The following is a 13,679-nucleotide window of genomic DNA, read 5'->3' on the forward strand; positions in this document are numbered from 1 at the left end:
CTTTTACATTTATATTCTCAAGTACAAGCACGTTTGGAAGGAGGGCTGCATAAACCTCAGGGCCCTCCTTTCTTTTAATTTCAGAGTATTGAAGTTCAACAGACTGATTTTTCATCGTTACATTTAAGTGTGACGTGTTTGGGTGTCCAAAACTCAGAATACGGCAGTGTGTGTGTGTGTGTTCGCGAGTATTGCGGCTAGAAATGAAATACAGCAGAGCACTTCACTGACGATGGATGCGTGAAAGAACAACCAGACTGGTTTTAATTTATACGTCGTCTAGCGTTGTTTTTAATGCATGTCGCAAATTAAACGGATATACTCTAAACTCTTTTAGCGTTTAACATTCTCATGCATACTAGTTGTCAGATCACAAGAATAAAAGTTCGTTTAAAAGTAGTCCAGTGACTCTGGGTGGAAAATGAGCGTGGATCAGTCCGGGTCATGCTAGCATGCGCGTCCTCACTTCTGCATGTCGCACTGCAACAGCAGGACGATGGACGGGTCGCTCTTGGCCGCCTCTTTGAACTCGTCTAGTGTGATCTGGTCGTCGTTGTTTTTATCCATCTTGCTGAAGATCCGGTCCACTCTCTGCTCGGGTGTCAGACCATCCTCGTTCATCTTCATCATGATCACCGTGCCCACCATCTTATATATCGCCTTTCGCACAAACAGGAGAAAACATTTACATTTAATGACACCATCACACTATAAAAAAGTGATTATTTATTTCACTTGTAAACCTGTTGCTTTTAAAATGATTAGTTGACTTTACGTGAAAAGAGTAAGTAAATATGTTCCTTTTAAAAGAATTTGTTTGTTTACTTAAAATAAGTGAGTAAACATGTTGCTTTTAAAGCGATTAGTTGACTTAACTCTAAAATAAGTGAGTAAACCTGTTGCTTTTTAAGCAATTAGTTGACTTTACTTAAAATAAGTGAGTAAACTCGTTGCTTTTAAAGCGAATAGTTGACTTTACTCTGAAACAAGTGATTAAACATGTTGCTTTTAAAGCGAATAGATGACTTTATTTTAAATAAGTGAGTAAACCTGTTGCTTTTAAAGCGAATAGTTTACTTTATTTCAAATAAGTGAGTAAGCCTGTTACTTTTAGAGCGAATACACTGAAAAAAAGTGTTGCATGGAGAACTGTTGCAAACAATTTATTTGTGTTGAATTTAAACAATCAAATTAAATTGAATAATGTTCAACTTAATTAGTTTATTTAAATTTAACACAATTAAATTGTTTACAACCACTTAACGTAAAAAAAAATTAAGTAAATCCAAGGAATCATCTTTGAATAATTTTTTTCAGTGTAGTTGACTTTACTTGAAATAACTGAGTAAACCTGTTACTTTTAAAGCGATTAGTTGACTTTACTTGAAATAAGTGAGTAAACTTGTTGCTTTTAAAGCGAATAGTTGACTTTACTTGAAATAAGTGAGTAAACCTGTTGCTTTTAAAGCGAATAGTTGACTTTATTTTCCATAAGTGAGTAAACCTGTTGCTTTTATAGCGAATAGTTGACTTTACTTGAAATAAGTGAGTAAACTTGTTACTTTTATAGCGATTAGTTGACTTTATTTTCCATAAGTAAGTAAAACTGTTGCTTTTAAAGCGAATAGTTGACTTTACTTGAAATAAGTGAGTAAACCTGTTGCTTTTAAAGTGAATATTTGACTTTACTTGAAATAACTAAGTAAACAGGTTGCTTTTAAAGCGATTAGTTGACTTTACTGAAAATAAGTGAGTAATCTTGTTGCTTTTAAATGAGTAAACCTGTAGTAATTTGGAACTGTAGCTTAATTTTTATAATTATTAATATACTTTACTTGCACATGATTTACATAAAACTTGTAAGATAACGGGTTCTCTCATTTTTTAAGGAAAGTTAAGTAATCTTTTAAAAAACAACAGGTTTACTCACTTATTTTAAGTAAAGTCAACTAATCGCTGTTCACTGTGCAAAAGGCGTGTAGATTGCTTAAAATATGCTTCTATCATAGAATTTAGGAATTAATACTTGATTACTCAATACTTCAATCTAATGGCTATTCTTAACTACAGTATTTAATGTTTTGGAGAATTGTTTGCTAATTTGTGTGGATTTGTGTAACAAATAAAATCATCTGTGATTTTTGCAATTAGTGCTTTCCATAAATAAATAATTTTTTTAATAAATCTGCTTAAACTGTAAAGGTGATAAGTATTTAGTCATGAGAATTATTTGAAATGATCGTATGGGGAGTTTTCTTAAATCTGTTGTAATCTGAAGATTTATTTGGATTTATTTGTTATTTTATTTCATGTTTATTGATCAAATATCAAAACAATGGGACTCTGTAAGCCTCATAAATATGATTTTAAAATAAAATTAACCACTTTTTTGTTTTTAATATTGAAGAACTCAATATTATTTGATCATACAAATAAGTGTATTCAGTTTATTGTTATATTGTTTTTATTATATTACTTTTATTAAATAAAAGCAATAACTGGCAATGAATTTCCAGCTTTGTAACTCATTCTGATCTTTATTTCTTTGCTTAATTCTTAAGACTCAAATATAAAAATCCTGTTACAATGTCTTACATTTGAGCTGCAAATATTTCAAACCTCATACAAAAAATAATTTTATGTTTACAACTTTTTTAAAAGAATGAGGACTATTTTTTTTTAATTGTTACTCACTAACTGAAAATAAAAGCACTAAATAAAGATGCATTTACTTTATTACACTGTAAACCCCAACAGTCAACTTTATCAAAGGAAACTAAGTGTATTTAACTCAAAATTGACTGAAAGTTAATTCTACTCATATGGAAAGAGTTTTGGACTCAACGTTGAAAGTAATGAGTTAATTAAGTACCTCATACTTCAACTTGGATGGAGTACGTTTACAGCACTCATATAGATTAGTTTAACTCAAATGGTTTGTAGCAATCAGTTTCCTTAAACGGTTTGAGTTCTCTTAACCTATTGGGTTTTGCCGTACTCTGTTGGTTTGACTTAATTTAATGGGTTTACTCTGCTCAAATTGCTTCGTTTACTTAAATGGATTAAATTCACAGTACTCATTAGGATTACTTTTAGAACTTAAATGATTTGTTGCAATCGGTTTACTCAAATAGCTTAAGTTGCCTTAACATATTGGGTTTTACAGTGTACAACAGTGTATTTGCAAACCTTACATAAAATCAATGTATCGCCTTCACTATTAAAGCATTAGATCATATTGTATTGTTTATGTTCTTAGATAACTCTAAATTAACTCTTAATTGGAAATAAAAGTACTAATTAAGGAAGAATCTGCAGCTTTGTTTCCCAGGCTGCCATGGTTTATGTGTTTATTAATGTATATATCATAAGTCAAAATTTAAGTTATGTCCTAAATTAGAGTTTAGTAAAATAAAGAAGCTTCATCTTTTTTTTTATTTCTTTTTATTATAAATACTATGAGATGAAAACAAATTTAGTGGAAATAAATGCACTAATTAGTGACATTTAGATTTGTAATATACAGTTGAAGTCAGAATTATTAGCCCCCTTTTGATATTTTTGTTTTTTTTTTGTTTTTAAATATTTCCAAAATTATGTTTAACAGAGCAAGAAAATTCTCACAGTATGTCTGATAACATTTTTTCTTCTAGCAAAAGTCTTATTTGATTTATTTTGGCAAGAATAAAAGCAGTTTTTAATTTTTGAAACACCATTTTAAGGTTAAAACTATTAGCCCCTTTAAGCTAATTCTTTTTTCGACTGTCTTCAGAACAAAACATTGTTATACAATAACTTGGTAACTTAATTACCCTAACCTGCCTAGTTAACCTAATTAACCTAGTTAAGCCTTTAAATGTCACTTTAAGCTGTATAAAAGTGTCTTGAAAAATATCTAGTCAAATATTATTTACTGTCATCATGGCAAAGATAAAATAAATCAGTTATTACAAATGATTTATTAAACTATTGTGTTTAGAAATGTGTTGAAAAAAATCTTCTCTCCGTTAAACAGAAATTGGGAAAAAACTAAACAGGGGGGTGAATAATTCTGACTTTAACTGTATATGTGTTACATTAGACTGTATTAGATATGTTCATACAAAGAGTTTTCCTAAAGGTATCATAAATAAAAGCACAAATATGTATAAAAAGAGCCTCTAATTGACTGTTGGCAGCACAAATCCTCATATAGAATAAATAGAAAATCCATCAGCTCATGCATTATTTAGTTTGCCCTCCTGCTGCTCTGGTTCTGCACCCTATTTGTGGAAAGTGCTTGTTTAAAGGGCTGCAGATGAGTGTGTTTGTGCACCTCTATGATCTCCAGCATCTCCACTCGAGTGATCTTGCCGTCTCCGTCCAGGTCATACATGTTAAAAGCCCAGTTGAGCTTCTGTTCAAAGCTTCCCCGTGACGTGATGGACAGGGCGCAGATGAACTCTCTGAAGTCAATCGTGCCGTCGCTGTTCTTGTCAAAGGTCCTGAATGCGTGCTGAGCGAACTTGGATGCGTCGCCGTAGGGGAAAAACTGCATGAAACAAAAGAGATTTCAATTGGCTGAGTCATTTGCCAATGCCTCAGTCTTTCACCAAGGTTTCAAAGTACATATGAAATCGAAATTGATTTTGTTAGCTCACATTGTTAGTTTTGTGGTGAACAATTCATCTGTGCATGTCATTAGGAAATAAATAGTTTGACCTTATAATTTAAAATTAAAACCTGAAAATGCGCTTCCTGTTTGTTTGCAGTTCTCTACGTCTGTATGAGGCATTGGGCATGACTAACATACTTTTCAGTTATGGAGTTTGTAAATCTGGAATGCTTTACTATATTAAATGCTGAGTTGTTTTGAACCAAATTGGACTAGTGCAGTTTTTGGGTTGCATTTTTACGTTATATTTTTAATGCAACCATTGGGTTGGTACACTATAAAAAGTTATTTGGTGTTTAAAAGTGATTAAGCAATTATTTGACTTGACTTAAAAATATTGAGTAAACTTGTTGCATTTAAACCGATTAGTTGAGTTTACTTTAAGTGAGTTAACTAGTTGCTTTTAAAGGAATTAGTTGACTTTATTGTGAGTTAGCCATTTGCTTTTAAAATTATTAGTTGAATTCAGTTTTAATCCTTTGTTTTGGAAGTGATTAGTTGACTTTAAAAGCAATGGGTTTACTCACTTTTTACGTAAAGCGATTAGTTGACTTTACGTAAAAAGTTAGTAAGCCCATTGCTTTTAAAGCGATTAGTTGAGTTAAAGTGAGTAAACCCTTTACTTTTAAAGTGATTAGTTTACTATTTAAACTGAGTAAACTCTTTGTTTCGGAAGCGATTAGTTGACTTTATGTTAAAAAAAGTGACTAAACCTATTGCTTTTATAGTGATTAGTTGAGTTAAAGTGAGTAAATCTATTGCCTTTAAAGCGATTAGTTGAGTTGAAGTGAGTAAACCTGTTGCTTTAAAATTGATTTGTTGAGTTAAATGGAGTAAACCCGTTTCTATTAAAGCGATTAGTTGACTTTACTTAAAGTAAGTAAACCTATTGCTTGTAAAGAGATTAGTTATGTTAAAGTGAGTAAACCCATTGCTTTTAAATTGATTAGTGGAGTTAAATGGAGTAAACCCGTTGCTTTTAAAGCGATTAATTGAGTTAAAGTGAGTAAACCTATTGCTTGTGAAGCAATTAGTTGACTAAAAATGAGTAAACCCATTGCTTTTAAATCAATTAGTTGAGTTGAATGGAGTAAACCCGTTGCTTTTAAAGGGATTAGTTGAGTTAAGGTGAGTAAACCTGTTACTTTTAAAGCGATTAGTTGACTTTACTTAAAGTGAGTAAACCTGTTGCTATTAAAACGATTAGTTGAGTTAAAGTGAGTAAACCCGTTACTTTTAAAGCGATTAGTTGACTTCACTTAAAGTGAGTAAACCTGTTGCTATTAAAGCGATTAGTTGAGTTAAATGGAGTAAACCTGTTACTTTTAAAGCGATTAGTTGAGTTAAAGTGAGTAAAATCGTTGCTTTTAAAGCGATTAGTTGAGGTAAAGTGAGTAAACCTGTTACTTTTAAAGCGATTAGTTGAGTTAAAGTGAGTAAACTTGTTGCTTTTAAAGCGATTAGTTTACTTTGCTTAAAGTGAGTAAACCTGTTACTTTTAAAGCAATTAGTTGAGTTAAAGTGAGTAAACCTGTTGTTTTTAAAGCGATTAGCTGAGTTTAAGTGAGTAAACCCATTGCTTTTAAAGCGATTAGTTTACTTAAAGTGAGTAAACCCGTTGCTTTTAAAGCAATTAGTTGAGTTAAAGTGAGTAAACCCATTGCTTTTAAAGCACTTAGTTGAGTTAAAGTAAGTAAACCTGTTACTTTTATAGCGATTAGTTGAGTTAAAGTGAGTAAAATTGTTGCTTTTAAAGCGATTAGTTGGCTTTACTTGAAATAAGTGAGTAAACTTGTTGCTTTTAAAGCGATTAGTTTACTTTACTTGAAGTGAGTAAACCTGTTGCTTTTAAAGCGATTAGTTGAGTTGAATGGAGTAAACCCGTTGCTTTTAAAGCGATTAGTTGAGTTAAAGTGAGTAAACCCGTTGCTTTTAAAGCGATTAGTTTACTTAAAGTGAGTAAACCCGTTGCTTTTAAAGCAATTAGTTGAGTTAAAGTGAGTAAACCCATTGCTTTTAAAGCACTTAGTTGAGTTAAAGTAAACCCGTTACTTTTATAGCGATTAGTTGAGTTAAAGTGAGTAAAATTGTTGCTTTTAAAGCGATTAGTTGACTTTACTTGAAATAAGTGAGTAAACTTGTTGCTTTTAAAGCGATTAGTTTACTTTACTTGAAGTGAGTAAACCTGTTGCTTTTAAAGCTATTAGTTGAGTTGAATGGAGTAAACCCGTTGCTTTTAAAGCGATTAGTTGAGTTAAAGTGAGTAAACCCGTTGCTTTTAAAGCGATTAGTTTACTTTACTTAAAGTGAGTAAACCTGTTGCTGTTAAAGCGATTAGTTTACTTTACCTAAAGTGAGTAAACCTGTTGCTTTTAAAGCGATTAATTGAGTTAAAGTGAGTAAACCCGTTGCTTTTAAAGCGCTTAGTTGAGTTAAAGTAAACCCATTTCTTTTAAAGCGATTAGTTTACTTTACCTAAAGTGAGTAAACCTGTTGCTGTTAAAGCGATTAGTTGAGTAAAAGTGAGTAAACCCATTGCTTTTAAAGCGATTAGTTGACTTTACTTAATGTGAATAAACCTGTTGCTTTTAAAGTGAAAAGTAGACTTAAATGTAAACCATTTTCTTTTAAAGTGATTAATTAACTTTAGCTTCTGTTCCTAAACTGATTGAACCCTTTGTTTTAGAAGAGTTGTCTTTATGTAAAAAGTGAATAAACTGATTAGTTGATTTTTAAAAGCGAAGGGTTTACTCACTTTTTAAAGTAAACGAATCAGTTGACTTTAGTCTGAGGAAGCCATTTGCTTTTATTGTGATTAATTGAATTTAAATAAAAGGCAACTTGAATTTTAAAAACTCTTGTTACATTAATAATTTGTGTGTGAATCATGGAAAACTCATTATTTTCTGAGTTAAAGTTGACATTTTGTAGGGGAAAACCCTTCTTGTTTTAATTCTTCTAAACCCCTTTTCATTCTTGACCCATATATAAAATAAATGCATTTGTTTTGTTCTGAATGCTTAGAATCATTCTTTTAACAAATCACTGAAATGCTAAGAACAGCCTAGCAACTGCACAGCAACCCCCTAGCAACCATGAATTATGAAATATGAAATTATGCTTAGAGGATTATTGAAAATAACCATGTAAGCTCTGGAAACAAAATATAGTTGGATTAAAAAGGGTCAGCAAAAATGAGGAGAGCTTAAAAATAAAATGTTCATTCATTCATTGATTTTCCTTCAGCTTAGTCCGTTTATTCATCAGGGGTCGCCACAGAGGAATGAACTGCCAACTATTCAAGCATATGTTTTATGCTGCAGATACCCTTCCAGGTGCAACCCAGTACTGGAACACATTCATACACTCTCACATTCACACACACACTCATACACTATGGCCAGTTTATTCAATTCACCTATAGTGCATGTGTTTGGACTGTGGGGGAAATCAGAGCACTCAACACGGGAGAACATGCAGACTCCACACAAAAATGCCAACTGACTCAGTCGGGAACCAGCTACCTTCCTGCTGTGAGGTGACAGAGCTAACCACTGAGCCACCGAGCCGCCTAACATACGGCAGTGAAGTCAACCTTCTAAAGCAGTCAAGCACAAACTATCATCAAAGCTGCAGTCTGTAAAATCATATTCATAGAACGACTGCGCCACAATGAGATTACAGGACCTGAGTGAAAGCACGCTGTTAGATGTACTTGTGGCCGTTGTTTGATGCGCATTTATTCTTTAATGAATAGCTGTGGAATGAACCTGAAGCAAAAGAGCAGAACCTGCTGCGGTGCAAAATTCAGACATGAAAATCAATAATCGCTCACAAATCCCTGCTAAAGGAAAGCTTCACTCCAAAAATGAAAAACACAGCCATTAATTACATTCATGTCAGTTTAAAGCCATTTGTGGAGCACGAGAATAAAGGAGCGAGAGTGGATGTGTCTAACAAGCTCCAGAAAGAACAGAAATGTACTAAAAAAATGAGTTATACTATACATAAAAGATATCAAAAGTCATCTACAGCCTCATGAGAGCTTACTGACTAAAATGCAGTCCATAATCACCAATAATCTTTGAGTGGTTGATAAATAAACCTGATTTCATTCATGTTCCTTCGGCTTAAAGCCTGGTTTATACTTCTGCGTCAAGTGATCGGCGTGACCCACATCGCATGGAACACTCATAGCTGTGCATTCATACTTCTGCGCGCTGTTTCTGTTGCTCTGCAATAACACTCCCGAAACGCTAGCTGGCGTTTATGTTCCTCTGTGTCGAGTTTCTTCACTGCTGTTTTTTCTGAACGCTTCCTTAATGTACAGATGATTCAAACTCGCTCATTTTGAGGCAGGAACAGGCGGACGTTAGGCCTGTGTATAGGGGCTGTGTATTGGCAAGGGCCTCACGATATGAAACATATAACGATACATAGGTCACGATACAATCTATTATTACAATTATTAATATAAATATTTATAATAAATAATTATATCACAATTATTAATAAAATAATTATAATAAATAATTATATCACAACTATTAATAAAAAATAATTTAATAAATAATTATATCACAATTATTAATAAAAATAATTATAATAAATAATTATATCACAATTATTAATAAAAAATAATTATAATAAATAATTATATCACAATTATTAATATAAATATTAATATAAATATTTATAACCCCTGTAAGGTGACAGTGCTAACCACTGAGCCACCGTGTCACCCCATATATATATATATATATATATATATATATATATATATATATATATATATATATATATATATATATATATATATATATATATAAATTCTGTTTCATACATTTATACTATTTCATTTTTAGGGTTTAAATATTAGGGTTTCTTGTTTCTTGTCATATTATGTCAAGAGTCATATTACACACAGAAATATTGTGACAATCCTAGGTTGCATAATTATTTTCAACTGTCCTCAGTATTTATTTTTATATTATTTCACATTTCCTTGCTACGGTTTTCTGGATGGATGCCAGATTTTCTTGTTTTTGTTTATTTTTATCTTTTTTTTATTTTACAAGGCCCAGTCTAAAATTAGGAAACAAACACTTCTTATCGATAGGATTTGTGAATTAATTCAGGTCTACAGTACTGACCACATTTTGAGGGGACGGATCATTAGCTATGTTTCCATTCACCTATTTTTATCTGCATTTTAGATATGCACATAAAATGGAAATGCACATAAAAAACCTATGCGCATGACTGAGTAGGATAAACTTTTGTTCGATAAGAAAAGATGCACATAAACTATGGTGGAAACACTTTTACTGAAAAAATTCCAGCATGTGTACGAACAAAAGTCATGTGATTTTGTTATAAGAGATCGTGTGATGATAAAAATGCATGTGAATGGACAAACCAGCAGGCTGAGCACATTGTAAAACATCTGAAATGTTGTTTTGGTCATTCTAAAACACCTTAACCATAGTGTTATTCGATTATTAATGACCTTCAGAACTGTCAAGAGCGTCTGTGCTCCGCGTCCCATGCCTTTAAACGCCAACACTCATTCATTACATGTCAGCTTTTTGTCTTTTGAGGCACAGGGCATTAATTAAATAAAGAAAAGATTTACACAGCTTCTCCTACTGCAGCAAATTCTGTTTTTACTTTTGATACGTTTTTACTTTAGTGACTATTTTGTCCTCTTTGACTCGTTGGATGGAAACGCTGCTTTATTCGCACGTCTTTTATGTGATATTCCTGTTTTGCGTTTTGGATGAAAACATAGCTAATCATTTAAATTCATCTTTCAAATCTGACTTAAAAATCTTTTGCAAAAGACAATAAATTAAACATATAATCCCAACAACAACAAAAAATCAATAACACTGCAGCCCGTTTCATCTATATACAAAAATCTCATGTGGCTATGGATGATAGCAAGTCATTAGTTTGCAATGTGATGCGAGTTAGTGAATGAGGACAGAATGTTCATTTTGGGTGAACTGTCTAATATTAGCTTTGAATAAATGCCAAAGTCCCTTTCAAGTAATGTCTAGTCACATGGTGGTCATATGCTGGCAGCTAGCTCTCTGCAACTCTCACACGGTCACCCACTGAAGCCTAGCAGGGCTGCACCTGGTCAGGAAAGCTAGGTTGCTGCCGGAATTGGTGTTTGTGAGACCAGCAGGTCCTAACGCCCCAGTATAGTGAAGGGGAATCTTTACTGCCCAGTGAGCGCCGTCTTTCCGATGAGACGTTAAACTGAGGTCCCGACTCTCTGTGGTTGTTAAGAATCTAGGATAAAAGGTAGGGGTTTAATCTCTGCATCCTGGCCAAATTTGCCCACTGGCGTCTGTCCATCATGGCCTCCTAACCATCCCTATATCATAATTGGCTTCATCACTCTGTCTCTTCTCCACCTATCAGCTGGTGTGTGGTGTGCGGTCTGGCGCTACATGGCTGCTGTGGTGTCATCCAGGTGGATGCTGCACACAGGTGGTGGTTAAGGAGATTCCCCCTAATGTGTAAAGTGCTCTGAGTGTCCAGAAAAGCGCTATATAAACATGAGGAATTATTATTAATCAATATTATTATATATTTGCAACACCACCAGGCAGCTCATCCAAGACTCCCATCTAAATGATTATGGGAATCCTGAAATCAAAAACTGCTCACTTAACTCACAATTAATTTACATAAAGGTAAAATCGGCAACAGAATCACAAGCAGCCCATCCTATTGCTTTTGTTGCTTAAATTTGCAGTATGCAGGATTGACACCTATTGGTTAAACTAGGTAATGCAGTCCACATTTAAAATACCTATTTTTTACCTGGCTCCAGACTAGAGGTTTTCAAAGGAAAAAAACTTACTGTAATATTGTTTTTTTCTTCTTCAGATTAACAAATATGTTTATCATTCAGCATGTTTTTTTGAACGTCATCCTATTATGTAGAGGTTAATATTAATTCCTGCCTGTGTTTTCTTTGAATTTATACCTTAATAAACCGACACAAAACATCTCTATCTACCTCTTTTGTCAAGTTTAATAATAATTTAGCTTTAATCCACAAAAGATCTCATAAGCAAAATAGGCTAACGTTACTCTGATGGGTTTATATTAGTGAGCTCACTCACTCTCTCCATTTAGGTAAATAAACATCCACTCACTGAGTTAAACAGATTAAACTAGGCATCTACTTCATTTGATAAATTAGCGTGTGTGTGTGTGTGTGTGTGTCTGTGAGCGATCCATGTCAGAGTGAAGCTCATTAGTATTCATGACCAATCCAAATATGGTCAATGAGGACCTTCTGATTCTAGGGGTGTATTATGGAGTAATAGATGAGCATATAAAACCATTTCTGGAGATGTTTATTTACTTATTTAGGCATATACATACTATGTAGATATCAGACAACAAGTTTACTTATTGAACCAATGCAGTATATGGCACCTTTAAAGCTCTAAATACATGCTTTATTGAGCTACCACACAAAGATTGATAAGTATTGATAAGTAGTGTCAATAGTAACAAAAGGGCCTCGTTACAAAACCTTAAGCAAAAATAAACGATGACACTGGTGAGACATGATACAGTGCATCCAGAAAGTATTCACGGTACTACACCTTTTCCACATTTTTTAATGTTACAGCCTTTTTCCAAAATGGATTAAATTCACTTTTTTTCCTCAAAGTTCTACAAACAATACCCCATAATGACAATGTGGAAAAATAGTTTTTTAAATTGTTAAAAATAAAAAAAAAGCAGAAAAATCACATGTACACAAGTATTCACAGCCTTTGCTCAATATTTTGTTGATGCACCTTTGGCAGCAATTACAGCCTCAAGTCTTTTTGAATATGATGCCACAAGCTTGGCACACCTGTCTTTGGGAATTTTTCCTCTTTGCAGTACCTCTCAAGCTCCATCAGGTGGGATGAGAAGCGACGGTGTACAGCCATATTCAGATCTCTCCAGAGATGTTCAATAGGATTCAGGTCTGGGCTCTGGCTGGACCACTCAAGGACATTCACAGAGTTGTTGTGTAGCCAATCCATTGATATTTTGATGGTGTGCTTTAGGTCAGTGGTTCTCAAACTGTGGTACGTGTACCCCTAGTGGTACGCAGGATTCCTTCTAGTGGTACGCGGAGGAATGAAATATGTCATGTACATGCTACACACATTTCAAAATTTACCAAAAATGATGTATATAATATGCCATATATGAAATATAGCCTATATTTTTGAGGTAATCTGCCACGTTTTTTTTAACTGTGCAGAGTTGTCGCGGCTTTACTGGGCCAACTACGCTACTGTATTTCAATACTGCTCATTTTGGTGGTACTTGGAGAGACAATTTTTTTCTGAGGTGGTACTTGATGAAAAAAGTTTGAGAGCAACTGCTTTAGGTCATTGTCCTGCTGGAAGATGAACCGTCGCCTCAGTTTGAGGTCAAGAGCACTCTGAAGCAGGTTTTTATTCAGGATGTCTCTGTTCATTGCTGCATTCATCTGTCCCTTTATCCTGACTAGTCTTCCAGTTCCAGCTGCTGAAAAACATCCCTACAGCATGATGCTGCCACCACCATGCTTCACTGTAGGGGTGATATTATCCTGGTGATGAGCGGTGTCTCGTTTTCTCCAAACATAACGCCTGGCATTCACACCAAAGAGTTAAGTTTTAGTCTCATCAGAGCAGAGACTTTTGTTTCTTATGGTCTGAGAGTCCTTCAGATGCCTTTTGGCAAATTCCAGGCAGGGAGTGGCTTCAGTCTGGCCACTCTACCATACAGGCCTGATTGGTGGATTGCTGCACAGATGGTTGTCCTTCTGTAAGGTTCTCTTCTCTCCAAAGAAGAACGCTGGAGCTCAGACAGAGTGACCATTGGGGTATTGATCACCTCCCTGACTAAGCCCTTCTTCCCCGATCACTCAGCTTAGATGGCCGGCCAGCTCTAGGAAGAATCCTGATGGTTCCAAACATCTTCCAGATACGGATGATGGAGGCCGCTGTGC

General features: G+C 34.1%; 2 protein-coding genes across 9 annotated transcripts in view; one reads left to right on the plus strand and one right to left on the minus strand.

The window, feature by feature from the left end:
* Positions 1-13,679, plus strand: part of smc6 (structural maintenance of chromosomes 6) — a 91,422-nt gene that overhangs the window by 48,630 nt on the left and 29,113 nt on the right. The window lies entirely within an intron of this gene.
* The window catches only part of vsnl1b (visinin-like 1b), a 42,811-nt gene continuing 29,457 nt past the window's right edge, over positions 326-13,679 (minus strand). For both annotated transcript variants that reach the window (NM_001327943.1, NM_001327942.1), the window contains 2 exons: positions 4,316-4,531; positions 326-660 (listed from right to left, as the gene is read on the minus strand). In NM_001327943.1, coding sequence (NP_001314872.1) covers positions 463-660; positions 4,316-4,531 — 414 coding nt within the window. In that variant the 3' untranslated portion in view covers positions 326-462. The remainder of the gene's footprint in view (positions 661-4,315; positions 4,532-13,679) is intronic.

Source organism: Danio rerio, chromosome 17 (assembly GCF_049306965.1).
Source record: "Danio rerio strain Tuebingen ecotype United States chromosome 17, GRCz12tu, whole genome shotgun sequence".
Taxonomy (NCBI): Eukaryota; Metazoa; Chordata; class Actinopteri; order Cypriniformes; family Danionidae; genus Danio; species Danio rerio.